Source organism: Mastigoproctus giganteus, chromosome 14 (assembly GCF_048544385.1).
Source record: "Mastigoproctus giganteus isolate SK-2022 chromosome 14, ASM4854438v1, whole genome shotgun sequence".
NCBI lineage: Eukaryota > Metazoa > Arthropoda > Arachnida > Uropygi > Thelyphonidae > Mastigoproctus > Mastigoproctus giganteus.
The window spans coordinates 22,714,249-22,738,274 of record NC_143588.1 but is presented as its reverse complement, the minus strand read 5'-3'; the positions used below and the strand labels follow the sequence as shown (position 1 = coordinate 22,738,274).

At 36.3% G+C, this 24,026-nt stretch overlaps 1 protein-coding gene across 1 annotated transcript in view; it reads right to left on the bottom strand.

The window, feature by feature from the left end:
* The window catches only part of LOC150075015 (glucose dehydrogenase [FAD, quinone]-like), a 138,222-nt gene that overhangs the window by 38,291 nt on the left and 75,905 nt on the right, over positions 1-24,026 (bottom strand). Inside the window, exons 5-7 of the mRNA XM_090389041.1 lie at positions 19,403-19,524; positions 12,467-12,637; positions 4,746-4,899 (exon numbers count right to left, since the gene is read on the bottom strand). Coding sequence (XP_090245167.1) covers positions 4,746-4,899; positions 12,467-12,637; positions 19,403-19,524 — 447 coding nt within the window. The remainder of the gene's footprint in view (positions 1-4,745; positions 4,900-12,466; positions 12,638-19,402; positions 19,525-24,026) is intronic.

The window sequence follows — 24,026 nt, the reverse complement described above, 5'->3', positions numbered from 1 at the left end:
GTCGAATGGTGTAATAAAATTAATAAAAATACTGACTTGTCTGGAAAAGTGCATCAAAATCAAAATATACTATATTGCAAGAACAGTAATGATGGAACTTTTAACCCAATAAACAAAACCAACCAAATGTTAATAAGTATTTCAAATAGCAATGATATCTTCGTACAGAATCCAGTTATCTATCTATATGTTAAAATTGAGACGTGATAGGAAAGTTTTATGATTGATTTTAAATTCTATACATAAAACTTGACCAGAAACAACCATTGATTTGTTGGAGATAAAATCATGGTGTTATCAGAGTGATTATTCATGCATTAAGAATTTGCAGATAAAGGAACCACTAGGTGACAATGATCAGTGTACTGATGTGGGATTTACTTAAAGATGTAACTACCATCTGGTAGTTACATCTTTAAAGTGACTACAGTGGTCTCAGTGTTTAAATTCTATACAAGGGGATCCAACTGATGATGTTACCAATGGTGAATTCTAAATGGGAAGCATTCAGAGACTTAAATCTTGGAGGCTACTAGGCTTTTCATACCAACTAAGAAATACTGTTCAAGGTTCAGGCCTAAAGGGATGTCAGATGAATTAACGAGTCTTGTGGAAGAGAAGAAAAATGCATGGGATGTGTAGAAATTACCAGGCGACACAGAAGCCTACACGAGATATAAGCTAGTCTGTAATTAAGTCACGGAGGAGGTTAGGCAGGCGAAGGCAGATTACGAGAAGTCTTTGGCAAAGGATGCAAAGAGTTGTTTAATCATGTAAACTCTAGAAAGAAGAGGATGAATCAGATTGGTCTACTGGATATCGATGGTTCAACTGTTGATGATCCTGTTCAGGTAGCTGATAAACTGAATGAGTATTTTGCACCAACATTCATACATGAGGAATTATTCAAGGAGGGGCATGCCAGAAGTTTATCAAACTCTAACAGGAAGCTAAGTGATCTTGTAATAACTGAGAGCAAAGTGGAGGAGAAATTGTTGAAGTTAAACATAAAAATGGCACCAGGGGCAGATGGAATCTGTCCAGTTATATTGAAGAAGGTAGCAAGGGAAGTAAGCAAACCCTTAGCCATAATTATGAGAGCATCCTTAGGGTTGAGGGAGGTCCCCATGGACTGCAGATGTTGAAATGTGATCCCAATTCGCAAAGGAGGATCTAAGGGCCACACAAGTAATTATAGACCTGCTAGTTTAACTTCTATTCCAGGGAAATTAATGGAGACACTGTTTAAAGAAGCACTGCAGGATCATCTAGACAAGACTTCAGTTTTAGCTCAAACACAGCATGGTTTTGTTAATGGGAAGACTTGTCTGACCAATTTTATTAGATACTACGATGTGGTCACAAAGGAACTGGATGCAAAAAATAATTCTGATATCATACACTTGGATTTCCAGAAAGCTTTTGATACTGTTTTACATAGAAGACTGCTGTACAAATTGGAGTGGTATGGCAATAAGGGGAAGTTGCTGCAATGGATAAAAGGGATAGTTGAGTGGGAGACAGCACAGAGTGGTAATAAATGGACACTGCTCGACGTGGACTAATGTTATCAGTGGAATCCCCAGGATTTGGTGCTGGGCCTCTTGTTGTTTTGTGTATTTATCAATGATATCGATGAAAGTATATCAGGTTTAATGTCCAAGTTTGTAGATCATACAAAGGTTGGCAGGGTTCTTAATGACACTAAAGACAGTATGCTACTGCAGCAGGATCTAGAAAAATTAGGCAGCTGGGCTGAGAAGTGGCTGAAGTTTAACATTGACAAAGAGAAAGGTACTACACTCAGGGAGGTGGAGAATGAAAAAGACCTGGGGTAATTGTGCAGTCAGATATGAAGTTCTCTGAGCAGTGCAGAGGGGGCTGCCAGAGCTGGTTATGGAGTTTTATCAATGATATATAGGAATTTTTCTAGCAGAGACAAGGAGGTGATTATCCCTTTGTATAATGCAATGGTCAGGCCACGCTTTGAGTACTGTGTACAGGTCTGGAAGCCTCATTTTAGAAAGGATGTAGAGTTGATAAAACAAGTACAGAGAAGGGCAACAAGATTGGTGAGAGGAACAAAGGGGTGCGCTTATGAATAAAGGCTTAGGGGTTCTGCAAGTTGCAGCATCTGGAGACCAGGCACCTGCAATGCAATCTGATTGAGGTGTATAAGGCCTTGAATGGTTTGAGCAGGCTCGATGCTGATGAAATACTTCCACTTGCTCAGATTTAGAACTTGAAGGGACATAAATTCAAATTGAGGAAACAGTTATAGAACAGATCTGCAGAAGTTTGCCATTAGCCAGTGGGTAGTTGATAGTTTAAATAATTTTAAGGCTGAACTAGACAAACATTTGGAGTGACTGGATGGGTGAAATGGGAATTTTTTTTTTTTTTTTTTTTTTGGCTGATGCTGTATAAGCTTGCTTTCTTGCATCATATGCTTCAACTAATTCTGATGATAACTGCATTAGGTATAATTGTTTAGTATAGTATTTTTTATTATACTGAATTTGAACCAAAACACGCTTCAGACCAGAGCAGCAAAGCAAATGGCTCAAGCTAGTGGGAGTACCATGGCTCTGGGGAGAAACGAAGAGTGCAGTTGTCCTGCAAATCACAGCATTATGAAATGCACTGCTCATTTCACGTTTGCAGAGCTATCAGCACTAGGACATGATATTGCCAAGGAGGGTATGTCTTTGTGTGTGCTTGATGTAAGGAGTGAGGATATTAGGCACCAACTCAGTGTTGCTATGGGATTTTGTGAGAGCTTGAAGAACAGGGTGTATACCCTTGAAGGAATTAAATTGTGAGCCCATCAAGCTCTCAGCTGCCCACATCAGTGCAAACACAGCAGCAATCCCTAATGCTAAATGCACTGGTCCCACAGGAGCTAGTTGTTGTCAGTGACTATTGTCAAGGAAACAGGAAATATATTGTGTAAAACAGATAGGCGGAATACGACCAGGGTATGTCTGCCAGGAGCAAAAGTTGATGACGCTGTAGAGCCTATATTACCTTTTAAGGGCACTAATGATATTAAGGGTAGGAGATCTGCAGACTTACTTAACAAGTACATTTGTCATTTTAAGGAATCTATATTCTTAGCTGCCACCTGGATTCCCGCCCACATGCAACAAATTTTTGATTCTTTACTTGCATCTTGATCCTTTCTTAAGGGAAGTAGTGTTATTATCATAACATCAACAATTATTAGTAAGAATACAAGTAACTGTCAACCTCAAATGACAGTGACTGAGATAGGAATGACCCTTTAGCCTAGCAGTGTACTCAACAAGTAACATTGCCCAATGTTGAAAAAAAAAAAAAAGTCACGAGTTAGGGTTAAATTTAAAAGAGTCTGCAATTCTGCCCAGACATGATAGAAGGAGTTTATGCAGAGAGCCTTGTCAATCAATTCGGCCCCGGAAAAATTGTGCTAGGCTCATGGGGCAGAATTTTTCTCAGCATGGTCCGTACTTGTTAACAGGAGAGACTGCCTCTACAGGGATGGGATAAACACTAATAGAAAGTTTGCAAGAATATCTGTTGATGCTATTCAGGCAGTGTTAGGTGGATTGAAAAACTGCTAGCTTGGAATTAACAGAATAATAATAACCGCAGGCAAAGGGGAAAGTGATACTTTCACTGCTTCTATTGGAATGAGCAGCAGCCTTGAAAGTAAGATACTGGTGATTTTAGGGACTGCTAGGCATCATCATGAAATGAGGGGCTGTGTTAGGGTAACTAAGAGTACACGTATACTTTCATGTACACCAAAATTAGGAGCACATTAAATAAATTTGATGAACTGGAAGTGCTGGTCAAGATATCATATGTAGACATTGTTGGGATAAAGATGTGGTGTCACTCAAATATAAGGGATGCAGAATTTTAATATGGAGAGTAAGATGTATACAGAAAGGACAGACAGGATAGGAGGGAGGAGTTATGTTCTTAGTTAAGAAGCACTAAAATCTAATGCACAGTATTCAGCTGACATATGTGGCCAGTGCAACTGAGTTAGTTTGGTGTGACATAAGCACTGGTAAAGCAAAAATGAGAGTAGGAGTGTGTTATAAGTCTATTGACACTGATGAGTATAACAAACAACTGTACAGAGAAACAGAGTGGGCCAGTACATCACAATGTCTTATAATGGAGGATTTTTACTTTCCAGGTATTGACTGCAACTTGTGGGTTGATCAACCAAACTTGCAGGACTTTTCTTGATTTATTGGATGACTGTTTTCTATAGCAGCATGTTGAGGGGGCAATCAGAAGAAGTAATACTTTTGATCAGATTATCAACGGTGATTATTCATATATTAAAGAACTGCAGATAAAGGAATCACTAGGTGGCAGTGATCACAGTATACTGATGTGGAATTTACTTAAAACATGAAACTACCATCAGGAGTAAAGGGAAGGGTCTTTGCTTTGATAAAGGTAACTACAGCAGTCTCAGACAGTTTTTAAATTCTCTACAGTGGGACCAGCTAGTGATGTTACCACCACCAAGTTATAAATAGGTAGCACTCAGGGAAGTAATCATAGAAGTTCTGGGCTTTTCATACCAACTAAGAAATACACTTCAAGATATACTGAAAAAAACCTTCAAAAAAAAGTCTTCAAAATAAGAACTTTTGTGTGGCATTTAAACTACACAAAATGACAAACTACTATTATAAGTGTATTTTACAGTTTGTTTTAAGCACACTAAAATATTAATTTACCTTTCCTTAATAAACTGTATTTGCCAATATCATATGCATTAAGAACTCTTGATTGCACAATGGATACAGGCTTATCAAGTAGAAAACACAATCCTCCAGCATATATGTGATCTTGTAGGTTGTATCCAACTGGAAGATCTGCAACAACTGGAATCTAATAAAGCAAAATTAAATTAATCAATCAAGATGCATGAATTCAACACTTAAATTATCACAATATTTTTATCTTCACATAAAAAAAAAAAAAAAACAGGGCATTATTCAAACAACAATTTTAAATCAATTGAGTCAAATTAATCACCTTACTTTTATGAAGTATTAAAGTGCAAGTTGATCAAGGCTTGGTTGACCCAGGCAACCAAGGCCATGTTGCATCATAGTCAGCTGGTTAGGTGGTTGCTTTGGAATATTTTCTTAGTGGCTGTGATCATTTTGTCTATAAAAGCATGCTTTTATGGGGGAGGGCCTTACTTCCTCTGCCTGAGAGACAACTGATAAGTCTTCACAACTGTCTTGGAGAATAAATGTGTTTAAGCTGTGTATTCAAAAAATACTGGAGAAAAATGTTTATAAAAAATATAAACTCATTTTATATAATAAAAATGAGTATAAGATATATATATTTACTCTGGAGAAAAATGTCGTATTTATTAGACTTTTTTCTCTCTCCCGTAGATCTAGAAGTAAACATGATTTCCACTAGAAATGGGAAGCACATCGTGAATCAGGATGGTAACACTGAAGAAAATATCTATTGATGATTCACTTGAGCCATGATCCTACTGCTTATAGTAATTATGGCATATATATGGATCTATCTACAACTAATAATGACATTCTTGCATGCTTGATGTAGCACACAGGAATATGACGTCAACCTTCAGTCAAAATGTTTCTCAGAAAATGCAAATAAATGTCAACAGCAAATGAGAAATCTGAATTTTCTTTAGTTATTCATGTGTCCAGCACTTAATGCCAAGTGATTCTCTCTTGAAATATTAGCCTCCAACAATGGATCATCATAGTGCAATGACTATGCAAAGGCTGATTTGATTTGATAGTTGTTGGCGCATCGGCTTCTGTGGCCATATTGCACCTCCCAAGGTTTTTGCGGTACTTTGATCCGAGCCCGAGGCGGGAATCGAACCCGCGACCTTTGGGTTGCCGGGCAGGTACTTTACCCACTCGGCTAGCCCGGTCGGCACTATGCAAGGGCACCTTAGTGGGGAGGGGATTCGATTAGCAGGGGAATTGAGAATATTTTCTGTAAATGTCATTCAGAATTTTAGCACAGTATATTTCCCAGCTGCAAAAATTTCTAACCAGACATTGATTCTTAGGGGAACTAAAGAGGCCAGTTATTCATATAGGAACTACTGACAAGAACTAGCTGTTTCAAAACTGTCATGCTGAAAAACATGCCACATAAGTAAAAATGGCAGCATCTGCAATCCTATCTAAGCATGACAGGAGGAATTTCACGATGAGCTTTTCACGAATTTCACGATTCATTAACTCTCAACTTCAGGGGTTACAAGATTTATGAGGGCAAATTTTTCTCAGCATGGTCCATTCGAGTGGTAGAAGGAATTTGTTTAGTAAAGATGGAATTCAAATGAGGTTCACGAGTATTTGTTATTGCCAGGAACGCCTTGAGGGGAATTACTAAATTTGGAGTTAGTGGAAAGATATAGATTAATAGCGTGGACTGATTCAACACCTACACCCTCCAAAGTACTTGTGTGCAATCTCAATTTACTATATGCACAGAAATAAGCAATGAAATAGGCAAGGGCAAACATTGCCACTAGCAAACATTAGCCACAGGGAAAACTTGTTTAACTATAAGGGTTGTATCGGGACAGTGAAAAGGAGTAAAATACAAAATCTAACATCTCTATGTAGTACTGCCAAGCATGTTTTGAAAAAAAAGAAAAGAAATGAATTTATGATTCAAGTCAATGTCAACAAATGCAGATACAAAGTGAAACACAAAGTTCCTAGATTGGTTCAGTAGCAAAAAGTAGGTTTACCTTAATCACAACTCACCATCAAAACAGGTCTCTTTCAAAATTAATACACCAAGTCCAGAATTTCTATTACAGCTTGATGTACTGATGGAATTCTTTTGATTTCACATTGTGTTGTATGTGATTCTGTTGGGATCTTATAATAAATATAACCAAATCTGTCCTTTGATTTGCAATTTATTCTTGGAGAACAGGTTATAGGGACCAGGTCAAAGAATATGGAGTGTAGGGCTAAGATGTTCACAGTTAGTTGTTCTTGATCATAAACTGCATGCAGAGACAAAACTGTGTGCCAGCCCAGTGTATTTTTGACACTTTTGATCACTTTTTTTTAATGAGTTTTCCTAATTTTTCCTCTAATGCCTAAGGATCCCAAATAATACTGCTGTTCGACAATTTGTCATACAGAAACAAATTATTTACAAATAATTTCATCACTATTGAAAGTACAACCAACATGTCCTTCACATTTTCAGATGCCTCACTTTTTCAGATATAAAGATGACCTTTTCCACTAAGATTTACTTTTTTTCTGGGTCATCACAAAAACTAAGCTTTCATCTCCATTATGACCATGGAGAGAAAACTTGTAATTTCTGATGTAATCCAGCAGGTCATGGCAGAGAATTTTTTTTTTAGTTTTATTAGCAAGCAGACCCTAGCCAGAAACTGGCAACTCCGCTATATACATACAGATTCATATGATATATAGAGAATATAAATCAGAATATAAATTGCAGGACAAGCACATGGCACAATGAACCATATGATACGAATAAGACCAAACGTGGTGCAAGGAGCCACTGACTTCACAAAGCCAACGTGAGATGAAGACATAACAATATGGTCACAAGTAACTACATAAATTGTCCAATAAGATTAGCCTGTTTACAAAGGCATATGATGATCATTAACTACCAGATCAATTAGACTGTTTATTTCAGCAAAGAATTGTTACACAGAATTCATGTCAATAGTCTATAAGCCTTCTACTCAATAATGGCAGAGACAAATAAGTTTTTGATCATGCTGAGAAATGAGGCACAAACTTTATGGCAATTTGCTGAATGTTCCAAATGATAGATCTAATATCCCAGCCACATCATAAACACTACATTATCAGACGCATATGATGCAAGAAAGCAAGCTTATGCAGCATCAGCCAAAAAAAAAAAAAAAAAACACCACTCCTATTTCACCCCTTCGTTCATTCCAAATACCTGTCCAGCTCAACCTTAAATTTATTTAGGCTATCAACTTCCACAACAAGGGATGGAAGTCTGTTCCACCAACCAACTACACGCTGGCTAAAGGAAAACTTCCACACATCTATCCTACATCTGTCTTTCCTCAATTTGAATTTATGCCCTCTCAGGTGATTATTCTGAGCAAGAGGAAGAATCCCATCAGCATTGAGCATGATCAAACCATTCAAGGTTTTATACACCTCAATCAGATCACCTCGCAGGTACCTAGTCTCCAGGCACTGTAATTCGCAAAACTTAATCCTTTCTTCGTAAGAAAGGACCCTTTGTTCCATTCACTAATCTCATTGCCCTTCTCTGTACTCGTTCCAGCAGCTCTACATCCTTCTTGAAATGAGGCCTCCAGACCTGTATACAGTACTCAGTGTGGACCTTGAGACCTGACCATCGCCTTATACAAGGGGATAATCACCTCCTTATCACTGCTAGAAAAATTCCTGTATATCATTGACAAGACACCATGAGCTACTCTTGCAGCCCATCTGCACTGCTCAGAAAATTTCATATCTGCCTGCACAATTACCTCCAGGTCCTTTTCGTTCTCTACCACTGTCAGTGTAGTACCACAGAGTTGATACGTTATTCTGGGGTTAGTATTTTCATATGTAGTACTTTACATTTGTCAATGTTAAACTTCATTTGCCACCCCTCAGCCCATCTGATCAACTTTTCTAGATCCTGTTGCAGCAGTGTACTGTCCTTAACAACCCTTCCAACCTTTGTATCATCTGCAAACTTGGACATTAAGCTTTATATACCATCATCGATATCGTTTATAAATACAGAAAACAACAATGGGCCCAACACTGAACTCTGAGGGACTCCACTAATAACATTAGTTCACGATGAGTAGTGTCCATTGATTACCACTGTCTTCTCCCCCTCAGCCATCCCTTTATCCATAGCAGCAATTTGCCTCCAATGCCACACTGCTCCAATTTGTTCAGCAGTCTTCCATGTGGAACAGTATCAAAAGCTTTTCTAAGATCCAAATATATAATATCAAAGTTATTCCCTGCATCCAGTTCCTTTGTGACCACATCATAGTATCCAATCAAATTAAAAGTGGTTAGTGGATCTCAATTGAAAATATCACCTTTCTTGAATAGCTTGACATGCTTTTTCCATATTCTCTTCACTCAGACACTGTTGGGTGACATGATTGCTCCAATCCTCAATCAAGATCCACTAACTACTTTTAGACCTGAAAAACCCGCTAATTTCTGAATCCTTCCTACAGAATTGATGTCAATAGGTCTCATTATTGTTACCATTAATGATTTGCAGATTAGACTTCAAGAAGTACCTTGTTGAAGTACTCTTCAGGCAGGCTGTGCTTCATGATTTTCCATACCTTTAGTTCTTCCCCCCCCAACAGAAGTCTAAATCAGCAGATCTATAGAAGTGACCTATTTTCATAAAAAAGAAAATCTATTATCGCTTGGTTAACTAGAAGCATATGGCTAAAACGTATTAGGTATTTCTATGTAAGTTATTGGTATTTATTAAATTATCAAAATTAAGCTATCCGAATGCAGTGTTGCTATTATTAAAAAAAAAAAAAAAAAAAAGAAAGATGCTTTAAAGTATTTATCCTGGAAGTCACTAAAACATCCAATTTCAGTGGAATAGTCCTACAAAAGAATGATTCCAATTCGGATGACAAAAGAGCTAAATGGTTTAAATGATAAAGAAAAAAATGGTATAGTTAGACTACTGCAAGATGCCATTTTGTATAAGTTAAAAGCATGAAAATTATTTGACCAGTTTTTAAATATAAACTAGCAGGAAACTGGCAATTTCTCCTTCGATACTACATCAGAGCAGTCAAAAAGAGTTGTACTGTCATTTCATCTCATTGTTCAGCTCATGTCAAAAGAGCTTCTACAGGATGCACATCAGGACTCTGACATTCAGATGCCCAGAAAGAAACTATCACTGCAGATTATTTTCATGGGCATATGGAGAGGTTAATCCTACTACATGGACAATTAACAGGATTAACTTCTTCCAGGTTAATCCTGTTACTTGTTTAAACCTGTTGGAATTTGCAGTGTACTAATTATGACTAATTAGTAGAACTATATTGTGATACTAATTAGTCATAATTAATACCACTGCACATTTTATATAGAGATGGCAACTCTTTAACAAGAGGAAAAGCAACACTATAGTTTGTTTTTAAATAAACTTAGGAAGGATAGAACATTCAGAATTCTACTACCCAATAATGACTGAAATCCAAATTTCAACTTTTTATTTATCACTTATTCATTCTCTACTCCATTCTGCAAAATAACTTCCTTCAAATGAACTTTGTAAAAGTTCAACTGATAAAAATTTAAATACATTGTTAAGTTTTTAAATTCAATCTATCTGCATTTTTAGTGTTAGTGCAGATGAGCTGAGAATTTACAAAATTTCTCAGAAAGAAATAGCAAAACTTCCTTTATGTAAATAACTCATTCTGATATTTACAGCAAGAAGGCATCTAGTTTTTTTTTTTTTTTTATGAAAACCCCAAACACGAGTTTACTGTTAAATAGCAAAGTTTCCTTAATGCAAGTACATTACTTATATTAAAGGAAGTTTTGCTATTACTTTAGCACAAGTAATGTCAAGGGCATTACTTATATTAAAGTAGCTTTAATTCCCCCCCCCCAATTATGATTGTAACAGTAATAATTACAAGATTTCTGGCTGTAATTTTAGTGATATGTTTGTAATTATTTCAAAAAAAACAAAAAAAAAACAAGATACTGGTTTAGCTATTGGCTATTTATGACCTCTTGTTTTTGAATTACGTTAAGTATTATATACCACTAATTTTCTTAACCCAGTGTCGCCTTACAGGCCCAGCAGGAAAATATTTAATCGTTGTGACTTCCTGATCAGAGGTTAGCAGTTAGGCCACACCTTGAGGACTGTATACAGGTCTGGAGGCCTCATTTTAGGAAAGATGAGGATCTGCTGGAATGAGTACAGAGAAGGGCAATGAAATTGGTGAGTGGAACAAAGGGTTGGTGTTACTAAGAAAGGCTTAAGTTCTGAAAATTGTAGCTTCTAGAGACCAAGCACCTGCGAGGTGATCTAATTGAAGTGGATTGAGCAAGCTTGATGCTAATGGGATTCTTCCTCTTCTTCAGATTACTCACCTGAGGGGACATAAATTCAAATTGAGGAAAGATAATTGTAGAATAGATGTGCAGAAATTCACCTTTAGCCAGTGGATGGTTGATAGTTGGAACAAACTTCCATTTGTTGTAATGGAAGTCAGCAACTTAAATAAGTTCAAGGCAGAACTAGACAAATATTTGGAGTGAACAGATGGGTTAAATAAGAAGGTGTGTGTGTTTTTTTTTTTTTTTTTTTTTTTTGCTGATGCTATAAGTTTGCTATCTTACATCATATGCTAATATCTTCATAATAGTATCTTTAGTCTTGTATGTGCTGCCTGTTTTGTCTATTTATATTGTTCTTCACTTTCTGTAAGCTGAGTGTTCCTGTGAAACATGATATCATTTATATTATTCTATTATGCCCAGACAAGTACAGTTCAGCGGGGCGCCTCCGTAGCCAGGTGGGAAGGAGCAGCAGTGCGTAGCACACGCTTCTTGATTAGACCGGGGTTCGAGCCCGTCACTACCAAATACGGAGGATGCGGAAAGGTCAGGGAATGACCACCGCATATCCCGGAGCAATATGGCCTTAGTTGCTAATGCTCCTAAAAACCAAATAACAACAACAATAACAGTTCAGCGTGTAGTAAAACACTACTTTTTGCCACGGCATGATTTTTACTATTCAGAAGCTTGGCTTGTCAAAGTTCACCAATCATCCATGTGGGTATTAACATGGAATTTAAGAGAAATCCAGTAGTTTGTGGCCACAAACAGTAAACCAGCTTATCCCAGTGTTAATATCACAAGAACCTTGGAGGGAAAGAAAAAAATAAATAGACATGAATGATTTCATGTCTACAATGTTTTGTTTTTCTTCAATACTCACTTCATTTGTTGTATTAGAGTATGGCAAAAATTTAATGCAATTAATGTCTCCACAAACATATTTAGCACAAATTAATTGTTTTGTGATTCTATTTTATGTTACAAAAATTTTCCAAAAATAAGTTTAATTAATAAGCTTTTGTAATTAAAACTAACGAGTATTTTTTGCTCAAAAGACAATTTCAATTTTAAATTATTATTAAAAAAATGAAGAAATAAAATTAATAAGCATTGCAATCTACTGATAAAAGATCAAGCATTACTATATACATGCACAATTCAAAAAACTGAATACTTTTTTTTCAATCACTAAAGTTAAAATCTGGGAACTCTCAGGGTACATGATATCACTTGTGTTCTTAAAAAAAAAAAAAAAGGAGATATTACCATAGGATTAATTCTAAACTTTTGTAACATACCCCAAGGCTCTCCAGATGTCTTGCTGGACCAATACCCGACAACATTAAAAGCTGGGGAGAATTAATGGCACCTGCTGATATAATCACTTCTCTTCGGGCATAGACTATGTGACTGAGCTTTACTCGGTCAAACTGTATAGCATGTGCACGTTTATAATCATCAAATAGAATCTGAAAAGTACAAAGCTAAATGCTAGAAACTGATGTACTCTTTAAATATATAGAAAATTAGAAAAGCTATTTTTAATAATCCCCAAAACAGAGAGAGAGAGAAATGGAGATACAATATTTATGACAATAAATGCTGTAATGCTTGGGTTTTAAGTCAGTTCTAAATTAAACATTGCCATCCACAGTATACAAAGATGACCGAAGTAATGGCTAATTAAGAAACAATACAACAACTACACTGATAATCACAACATAATGCCATTTTTGGACTATAGCACCAATTTATAAATTTAATTAAATCAGGTGACAATATTTTGTAGTTAATTTCGGAATTGCCCACACATGGTATGAACAGTTTACTTATAAAGATGGCATCTCTTTTACAAGATTACACTAGAATCAAGCAAACACAATTTTTTAAATTTCTGAAAGACAAATCTTTCAGAAATCTACAAATGAATGAATTTTCAATATGGTGAAGAATCTATTATCAAAACAAATATTTATGAATAGATATAAACGTTTACCAGAACAAAAAGATGAAGGATAAATGGTTTTTACTATAGTATGGCAATACTAGCCCCATAACACTAATACAACAAAACTTCAATCTGTAATCTTAAAGCCTCTTTACATTCCTAATATTGTTCTTTACATTTTTGGACAAAGAGTATTTCAAAGAGAAACATTTTATCAATCAATTAATATCTGTTTATTCACTAGCAGTAAAATACATAGGCCAAACAAAACAATCAAGCCCTAGAACAGCAATGGAGGCTAATAGAAACAAAATTTAAAGATAAATAATTAAGACAGATTATCATTCTCCAAACTTCACTAATCACTTGGAACTCTTTCACTTCCTCTCTTTGAAACTTGACTATCTCCAGTCAAACTTTCATAACAGTAAAGTAATTTTCCTTGGTGATTTTGATGTTCACAACTCTGGCTGGCCTCTTATTTTCTACTCACATGGACCCAGCAGGTAGAGCTACTGAGGCTTTTGTAATTACTAGATTACAGATTGTTCATTTACCAAAATACCAGACAATCCTAACCACATAGCCAACATGAGCGGTCACTGTGATTTGAGGCACCTTAAATCACAACTTGGTGATGGTCTCTTCTCCAATGGAGCCTTTCTCTCACAGCCAATTTCATCCTAGCATTGCTTGGCATTACAAGAATGCAAAATGGGATGACCTGCAAGATTTTTCCTCTTTTCCTCTGTCAAATTACTGTTATAAATCTTCTGATGTCAATATGTCAGTGAAATTATTCTTGTAGGGATGAAATCCTTTATTCCACACACCATCTTAAAATCCTGTCCTTTATCTAAACCTTGGTGTTCCAAAAAATGTGCTAAGGTTGTTCAAGGTAAGAATGTAGCATATTCTTACCTTTGACGATCTTGGTAAACCACCTACCATTCCCAGTACATTCTATTCAATGCCTCCTGTGGTCTTCTGTCAAAAAGGACGTGAGAAAAATTTTGAGCAGTTTTGATGCCAATAAAGCATAATGTCCTAATGGTATTTCTCCACTTGTTTGCAAAACCTGTGCTCCTGGACTTACTCCTGTTTTATATCACCTTTTTTCACTTTTATTCCACAGGTATTTTCTCTTCTGCTTGGAAATTCTCATATCCAGCCAGTTCCTAAAAAGGTGTGGCAAATCCCTTCCATCCAATTATCATCCCAATGCACTTACTTTTACTCTTTCTAAACTAATGGTGAAATCTATTAACGACCAACTATTAAAACTATCTAGAAACCTTCCATCTGATCAATGATTGCCAATATGGATTTCGTCAGCTCAACCTACTGGAGATATACAAGTTTTGTACTAGTCTACAGACAAAGTCAATAAAAAAATTTGGTGCAATTCAAGCAGTTTCTCTTGATATGTCAAAGGCTTCTGATTGTGTTTAGCATAAAGATCTTCTAAATAAGCATCCATCTTATGGTCTGCCAACTGTTTTTTGTAATTGGGTATCCATATTTCTGACTGTTCACTGCAAGTCATGGTAGATGTCTTCTGTCTGGCATGGCTGTCTGTCTTCTAACTTCTCCACAAATGCAGGTGTTCCCAAAGATTCAGTTCTTGATCCCACTCTTTTACTCTTGTATATTAATGACCTTCCACTGACCGAAAATCCTATCCACAGTTTTGCTGAGAGCACATTGCATTCCACTTTCCAGTTTGAGAAACTTTTCCCTGCACAAACAGCTTCAACTTCTCGAATATCCACTACCAATTCCATAAATGCTGATCTTAGTAATTTGCAGTAAATTACTAAAATATTAGAAGAGATAAATAAGGGCAACTTTAACTGGTAAGTTAATCTAAGCAATCATAAAATGGTAGCCAAGCAACAGCCAATTTAATTTAGCTTTATGTGAATGGAAACTCAAACAGTATTAACTAAGCATACTGAAAGACTGAAGATGACTATGTTTAAAATGCTGAAAAAATTGGGCTCAACTTGATTCATGTGGAAGCTACACAAATTAAGCAGTAAACATTAATAAAAAGTATATGCATTATTGTACAGGTGAGAACATACACAACCATAACAAACTAGTGGCAGAAGCAACCTCTATTGTCAAGGAAACTGGGAACATATTGTGTAAAAAGGATAGGTGGAATAGGACTGGGGTATGTCTGTCAGGGGCAAAGGTTGATGACGTTGAAGAGCAGATATCTTTTAAGGGCACAAAAGGTGATGCTGTACACATTGGCACTGATGATATTAAGAGTAGGAGACCAGCAGAATTACTTAACAAGTACAGGTCACTGTTGAAAAAAAAAAGCCATGAATTAGGGTTGAATTTGAAAGTGTCTGCAATTCTGCCCAGACACGATAGAAGGGAGTATATGATGAGAGCCTTGTTGATCAATTTGGCCCTGGAGAGATTGTGCAAGGCTCAAGGGGTAGAATTTTTCTCAGCCTGGTCTGTGATTGTTAACAGGAGAGACTGCTTCTACAGGGATGGGATACACTTAAATAGAAAGAGTGCAAGAATATTTGCTGATGCTATCAAGGCAGTGTTAGGTGGGTTGGAAAACTGCTAGCTTTGGGGGGGGAGGGATACATGGACAAATAGATTAACAGTAGCTGTTGGCAGAGGTGAAAGTGATTCCTGCGCTGCTTCTATTGGAATGAGCAGCAGCCTGGAAAACAAGATGCAGGGTATTTCAGAGACTGCTGGGAGTCATTGCAGTACAAGTAAACATGGGTTGTGTTAGGGTAGCTAAGAATAGGAACAGGTGAATGTATACTTGTGTGTACACCAATGCTAGGAGTTTGGTAAATAAATTTGATGAATTTGAGGTGTTGATCAAAACATCAAAGGCAGATATTGTTGGGATATTAGAAATGCAGAACTGGAATTGGGGAGGACAATGTGTACAGGAAGGATAGACAGGATGGGAAGGGAGGAGGGTTTATGCTATTAGTTAAGAAACACAAAATCCAAGGAAGTGAAACCAGTTGACATCGCTGCACAGTGCAGTGCAGAGTTGAGTCAGTTTGGTGTGACATAAGCACTGGGAAATCAAAATTGAGAGGGAGTGTGTTATAGGCCTAATGACTCTGATGAGCATAATAAAAAAAACTATACAGGGAAATCAGAGTGGGCCAGTAAATCAGTCTTATAATGGGGGATTTTAATTTCCCGGATATTGACTGGAATTTATGGGTTGGTCACTCACACACTAGCAAGGCTTTTATAGATTTATTGCATGACTTTTCTACATCAGCATGTTTGGGAGGCAATTAGAGGGAGTAATACTCTTGATCTGATTATCAGTAGTGATTGATTCTTCATGTATTAAGAATCTGTAGATATCTAGCTCACTGCTAGAGTTTAGTTCACTTCTCTAGGTGGCAGTGGATCACTAGGTGGCAGTGATCACAGTGTGCTGAAGTGGGATTTACTCAAAGAGGTAACTACCATTAAGGGTAAAGTGAAGGGTTTTTACTTTCATAAAAGGCAACTACAGAAGTCTGAGACAGTATTTAAATTCTATAGAGTGGGACCAACTATGATGTTACCAACAGCAAATTCAAAATGGAAATCATTCAAAGAATTAATCTTGGAAGCTACTTGGCTTTACATACCAACTAAGAAATACTGTTCAAGGTTTAGGCCTAAATGGATGTCAGATGAACTAATAAGACATGTGGCAGAGAAGAAAAATACATGGGATACATATAAATTAATGGGTGACATGGAAACCTATGATAGATATAAACTGGTCTGTAACCAAGTCGCAAAGAGTTCTTTACATATGTAAACTCTAGAAGGAAGGGGATGAATCAGATTGGTCCACTGGATTTCAATGGTTCAACTGTTGACGATCCTGCTCAGGTGGCTAACAAACTAAATGAGTATTTTGCATCTACATTCACACATGAGAAGTTATTCAGGGAGGGGAATGCCAGAGGTGAACAAAACTCTAGCAGTGAGCTAGATAATGTTGTAATAACTGAGAGGAAAGTGGAGGAGAAATTGATGAAGATAAACATAAGAAAGGCACATTGTTTTTGATCATGTTTACAAAGTCTCTTATTTCCCCTCTGAATCTGTTTTGATTATTTTAAAGTTATTGTAATTCACTTTATTGCCAATCCCAGAGACAAATCTTAGATAAAATAATTTGCACTTACTGGCATACTATATCTTTAGGGTTACTTTCAACTCTAGATGATATACACCCTAACAATTTAAAAGCACAGCAGGAAATTAATTACCAGTTCCTTCCCCCCCCTCCCTCAGGTAAGGCTGCAATTAAGAACTTACAAGCCTTGAAATCAGTATATTAATTAAAATGGCCTAAAATATGCCCTAAATACATTCACTCATCTCAAATAAGAAATGCTGAAAAAGAAAGATGTCAAAAGGGATGACAAGAGAGCAGAAAGATTTAACTGAGAAAAAGAAAAAAGGGATAGGATAGTTATAGGCTATTACATATAGGCTTTATACGATAACTAAGCAAACATGGACTAAAATCACTGAGTGAGACTTGCAAAAGGCAAGTATTGGTGGGGGGGGGAGAAACAAAGTAAATTTGACAGACTTATGATCAAAGAGGTGATATAATCAACAATCCAACCAAAGTGATGGCTGTATTGAACAGGAAGTTTAAAACAATCTTTAGTACTGAAACCATATTAGAACCATAGGGGAAGTGTGAAGTCTAGCTGAAATGCTAGAAAATAAATGATATCCGAGAGTCTAAATGCTACTGAGGCTGAAAGAATGTAAAGTCTCCCATGGGAGATATTCAGTTATGGTGAATAAAGGTGGCAAGCAAGTGCATCTAATTATTTGTATGTTAATTAGATCATTGCATCAATATGCTAATTCAAGAGTTATTCCTTGGGACTGGAATAGTGCCAACAATAACTCCAATCCATAATGGAGGAGCTAAAGAAGCAATACATAATTATAGATTAGTAAATCTGACTTTTGTGGTTAGTAGGATTATGGAGTCTATGGTTAAGAATGGATCTCACAGCATGGTTACATCAAGGGAGAATCTTGCTTAGCAAATTTTGTAAATTATTATGATGAGGTTATAAAGCGAATGGATGCAAGAAACAACTTTGACATATATCTAGATTTTATTAAATTTTTCATGATGCAATTTTTCATGAGGTCAGGATAATCAACAACTCAGGGAAGATCATCAGTGAGTAGAATGTCTAGTCACTTGGAGATCAGTGATTGGGCTTCTCATTTCTCACCTTACTTAATGATACTGATGAGGGAATATAAGAGAAGCTGTCACACCAGATGGCAAAGTTTGCTGATGACTAAAAGGTTAGAAGGGTGGTTAATGATCAGAACAAGTCTATGCTGCTGCAATAGAATTTGAACCAACCAACTGCAAGCACGGGCTGAAAAATGGCAGCTAAAATGCAAGGTATTAAACACCTAGAGAACAGAAACCTAGTAGTAGTAGTAGTGTACAGAGTGGGGAGGAGAGAGAATTAAATAATGTTTAGGATAAGAAAGCCACAGGAATTGCAATACAGAATGACATAAGTTCAACACACAGAATAAATAAGTAACGAAAAGGACATTGTGTTCTATCTATGATTTATCAAAATTTTTCCGAGAAAATTTTATCACTCTATAAAATGACAACACCACATTTGGAAAGAATATATTGGTGAAAAGGACACATATCGCTATGAAGACCTATTCCTAGGGATGAGAAAGATGAGAACCAGAAAGCACAACTATTGTAACATCTTAGGGAGCAGTAGTAGGGTAGATTTTATCAGGGTCAAAAGTGTGTTGTGAAACAGTAGAGCAATTTGCAGGCAATGGTGGTTGAGGCAAAAAAAGTTTGGTAAAATTCAAGGAGGAATTGGATAGGCACTTTTTGTCAGTAGGATATATATATATATATTTTTTTTTTTTTTTCCACAGGCAGAAAAAGCTTGCTTCCTTGCATCAATATGCTAATTTATTACTAATACTGAGGTTCCGTAATGGCTTTCTCGCCAACAGGGGTGTAATGTACAGTATTTTGTAAAAAATAATAAAATAAATAAACATTAAGAAATTGTAAAAATGTAAACTTATCTTAGAAATAAAGCTATATACAAAAAAAATTAATTACTGAATGTTTACTATCATTGAAACTTCAGCAGGGTTGATCACATTAACAAATACTTAAGTTAAAATTATCTGGCTGCATGATATTATATGGTAACATTTTTCTTGCAGATATAAATGCAAATAATACCTTTGTAGCATAAGCAAACAACACAATATGTAGATTGTTTCGATGGGTGACAGAAGAAAGGAAAGCTTTAGATGTGCTACACCGTGCACCATCCCGTAGTGTTCCTTGGGGAATCATGAATCCTGCAATATGAAATAATCAGTATGTTGCTTACTCATTTTTGAATAAAAGGGAACTTCAGCTCCTAGTAACCATAGCTTTCCAAATATTTAATATGTAAAATTATATTACAATTTAAATACTTATGTTAAACAACACTAATAAGTCACTTTTTCTTTTTTTTTTTTTTATGGAGACATGGATTGCAATCATTAATAAGCATACCAGCTACCGCTAGTTCTCATAAAGCCAGTTCCTTTTTATGGACTACATGCAGGTTAAAGAGTGAAATAAATGATTTGTCACCATAAATTATTTTTTGAGATGCTGATTGAGATGAGATACTCTATCTAGAGATCCATTAATAAAATTGAGGCAGAAATTCAAATATAAATATCATAGAAACCATTATGAAATTTCTTTAAAACTTCCAGAAAACTGTTGACCAGAGCAGATGGAACTAGATTTATGGCTAGTTTTAAAACAATATCAGAAATTTAAAGGGTCTTTCTTCACTCCACACCTGTTTTATTATTTAAGAAAGAAATATGGAATACAAGGATAATGCTTTTAATCCATTTGGGATTTTATTCATAAACTGATAGAAAGAGATGAAGGGTGCACATTCTAAAATTTAACTATTGACATACTATTTAAAAAAAATAAAAAAAAAAAAAAAAAAACAACTTAGGAAATTAATCTAATTTCAGTTGCAAATTATCTACATTACATTAATTGTTATGCCTTATCAAGCAAAAGTTTAAATTTGATGAAAAAAAAAAGTATTAAGTTAGGGGTTAAGGAATAAACAGTTCTTCTACCAAAGTAGATGATGATATTGTCAAGATTACTTGACATACTATATTGGCAACTGGACTCTGAAGAAGGTTGTCAACTGAGGCTGTGAAGCTATTTTAACCATATATACTCTCAATAGCCAAAAAGTTTCTTCAGTTTTGTGATAAAGTCCTAATCTCGTACCCAAATTAACTCTTATTCATTAAAACTGAAAAATTAAATATTTTTTATTTTGTGAGAATGAATAAGAACAGATTAAGAAAATATGGAAAGAAATGACAAAAATACAAAATGGATTCACTATTATATCTTAAAAGAAAATAATGTAAAAAAAAAAAAAAGACACCAAGTTTACAAACCAATTTCAGAATATCCCAGTGGATCATATAGTACAGTACAGCAATTTCCTTCGAGAAAATAATCCCAAAGCATATCCAAAACACTGATATCAACTGCAATTTTATTTAGTTAACTGAATGTACCTTTGTGTTGAAAATCCTCTTTTCCAATTCTGAGCAATAAGTAAAAACCATTTAATTTGCAAGTACATGTGGAATTTGTGATTATATTCATTATATTCAATTTCATTTAATGATTATATTCATTATACTCAATTTCATTTAATGATTATATTCATTAAATGAGATCATATTCATTTCACAAAAATTCACAAGTCCACTAACTACCCTTTACTAGCTCCACAGACCCAGCTGGTCAAGATTCTGAAAATTTTGCAATTACTAATGATCTTACACAACTTGTTTGTTCACTACCAGAATTCTAGACAACTCTAACAACACATCCAGTGCTCCTGATATTCATCACCTTTTTGAGCCAAAAGATGAATTGGACAGAATATGGTAAAAATATTTTACTCCAGAGGAGATCAAAAAAGAATATTCTAGATTTTGATCAAAAAAGAATATTCAGTCTTTGAGGAATATCAGAGTGAACCTATTCAAGAGTACCACCTTTGAAGTCAAAAACATTAGAGCAAATAATCTGGGCATCAATCACAACCCAGCTACGAGTAGTGATTGATGCAACCAATAATTGAGATTCTGCAAGTTTTTTTTAAAATTGTTTTTTTATGCAAACCCATAAACATGAGAACTATTAGAAACTAGAATGCATGGTACCATGCAAGGTTACAGGCTGGGAGAATAGAAGATACTCACCGATGTTAGATTTTAATTTCTGAAGATGTTAATTTTTGAGAATTCATGCGATGGAAGGTTGTTCCAGAAAAGAGGTAGAAGGGATAAATGGGGAAGAGAAAGTTAGTAGTATGAATTTGGAGTAGAAAAGTGAATAGACATTGACTAGTTGACACGTGTTCAACTGCATCGGAACAAAGCAGTGAAATTACAGATGCAAATTCAAAAGAACAGTGCTCGTGAAAGCATTTATAGAGACTGCATACAGTAGAAAACGCAGAGAGAGAGAGCGAGAGAGAGATCATTAATTAACCTGCTGCTGATGACCGGGCTAGCTAAAGTGCCTGCCTGCAACCCAAAGGTCGCAGGTTCGAATCCTGCCTCGGGCTTTTTTTTTTTTTTTTTTTTTTTACGAGAACCCCAAACACGAGAGGTATTATAACCTATAGTACTTAGTACCATGCTTGGGTTGGAGGTTGAGAAGACGAAAGAAGATATTTGTTGATATTGGACTTGAACTTCTGTAGATTGTAATTTTCAGGAAATACGTATGAAGGAAGGTTGTTCCAGAAAACAGCAGTTGAATGAATAAATGAAGAAGATGAAAAGTTGGTTCTGTGGGTTTGAAGTTGGACAGTAAATGGATGTTGGCTGGTGGCGGCACGTGTTCGGACTGTTTTGAAAGAGAGAGCAGGAATTATAGAAGCCAATACAGAAGAACAGTGCCCATGGAAGTATCTGTAGAAGAGGAATGCAGCAGAAACAGTACGTCTATGAGAAAGCGAGTGGAGAGACTCTGTTAGAGATGAATCATTAATTAACCTAACTGCCCTCTTCTGAATGGAATCAAGAAGCTTGAGAGAGGTTTTGGGGGCACCACCCCAGATGTGGGAACAATATTCCATGGCAGGGCGGATTTGCGATTTATACAGAGTGAGCAGCTGTTTGGGAGAAAAGTAACGCCGAGAGCGAAAGAGAAAACCAAGTTTTTTAGATGCAGAGGAATCAATATTTGTAATGTGCTTGTGCCAAGAGAGATTAGAAGTCAGGGTAATCCCCAAAAGAGATATATCATTTTGCCTAGAAATCGGAGTGTCACTAAAGATAAGCATAGGAGCAGAAGACTCCTTTTTAGCATTAGCATTAGTAGAGGCATATGATGCAAGAAAGCAAGCTTATTCAGCATCAGCCAAAAAAAAAAAAAAAAACCCTCTCCCATTTCACCCCTCCGTTCGTTCGAAATACCTGTCCAGTTGAGCTTTAAATTTGTTTAGGCTATCAACTTCAACAACAAGTGATGGAAGTCGGTTCCACCAACCAACCACCCGCTGGCCAAAGGCAAATTTCCGCACATCTATCCGACATCCGTCCTTCCTCAATTTGAATTTATGCCCTCTGAGGTGATTATTCTGAGAAAGATGAAGAATCCCATTGGCATTGAGCATGCTCAAACCATTCAAAGCCTTATACACCTCTATCAGATCACCTCGCCGGTGCCTAGTCTCCAGACTCTGTAATTTGCAAAACTTAAGCCTTTCTTCGTAAGAGCAACCCTTTGTTCCATTTACTAATCTTGTTGTCCTTCTCTGTACCCGTTCCAGCAGCTCTACATCCTTCTTGAAATGAGGCCTCCAGACCTGTATACAGTACTCAAGATGTGGCCTAACCATTGCCTTATACAAGGGAATAATCATCTCCTTATCCCTGCTAGAAAAATTCCTGTATATCATTGACAAGACACCATGAGCTACTCTTGCAGCTCATCTGCACTGCTCAGAGAACTTCATATCTGCCTGCACAATTACCCCCAGGTCCTTTTCATTCTCCACCACTGTCAGTGTAGTACCGCAGAGTTGATACATTGCTCTGGGGTTACTGTTACCCATATGTAGTACTTTACATTTGTCAATGTTAAACTTCATTTGCCACCTCTCAGCCCATCTGTTCAACCTTTCCAGATCCTGTTGCAGCAGCATAGCAGTGTCCTTAACGACCCTGCCAACCTTTGTATCATCTGCAAACTTAGACATTAAACTTGATATCCCATCATCAATATCATTCATAAACACCGAAAACAACAATGGACCCAACACTGAACCTTGAGGAACTCCACTAATAACATTAGTCCACGTTGAGCAGTGTCCATTGATTACCACTCTCTGTCTTCTGCCACTCAACCATCCCCTTATCCATAGCAGCAATTTGCCTCCAATGCCACACTGCTCCAATTTGTGCAGCAGTCTTCCATGTGCAACAGTATCAAAAGCCTTTCTAAGATCCAAATATATAATATCAAAGTTATTAACTGCATCCAGTTCTTTTGTGACTACATCATAGTATCCAATCAAATTGGTCAGGCAAGACCTGCCCTTAACAAAACCATGCTGCGTCTGAGCTATAACTGAATTCTTGTCTAGATGATCCTGCAGTGCTTCTTTAACCAGTGCCTCCATTAATTTACCTGGAACAGAAGTTAAACTAACAGGTCTATAATTACTTGTGTCAGCCTTTGATCCTCCTTTGTGAATTGGGGTTACATTTGCACATCTCCAGTCTATGGGTACCTCCCC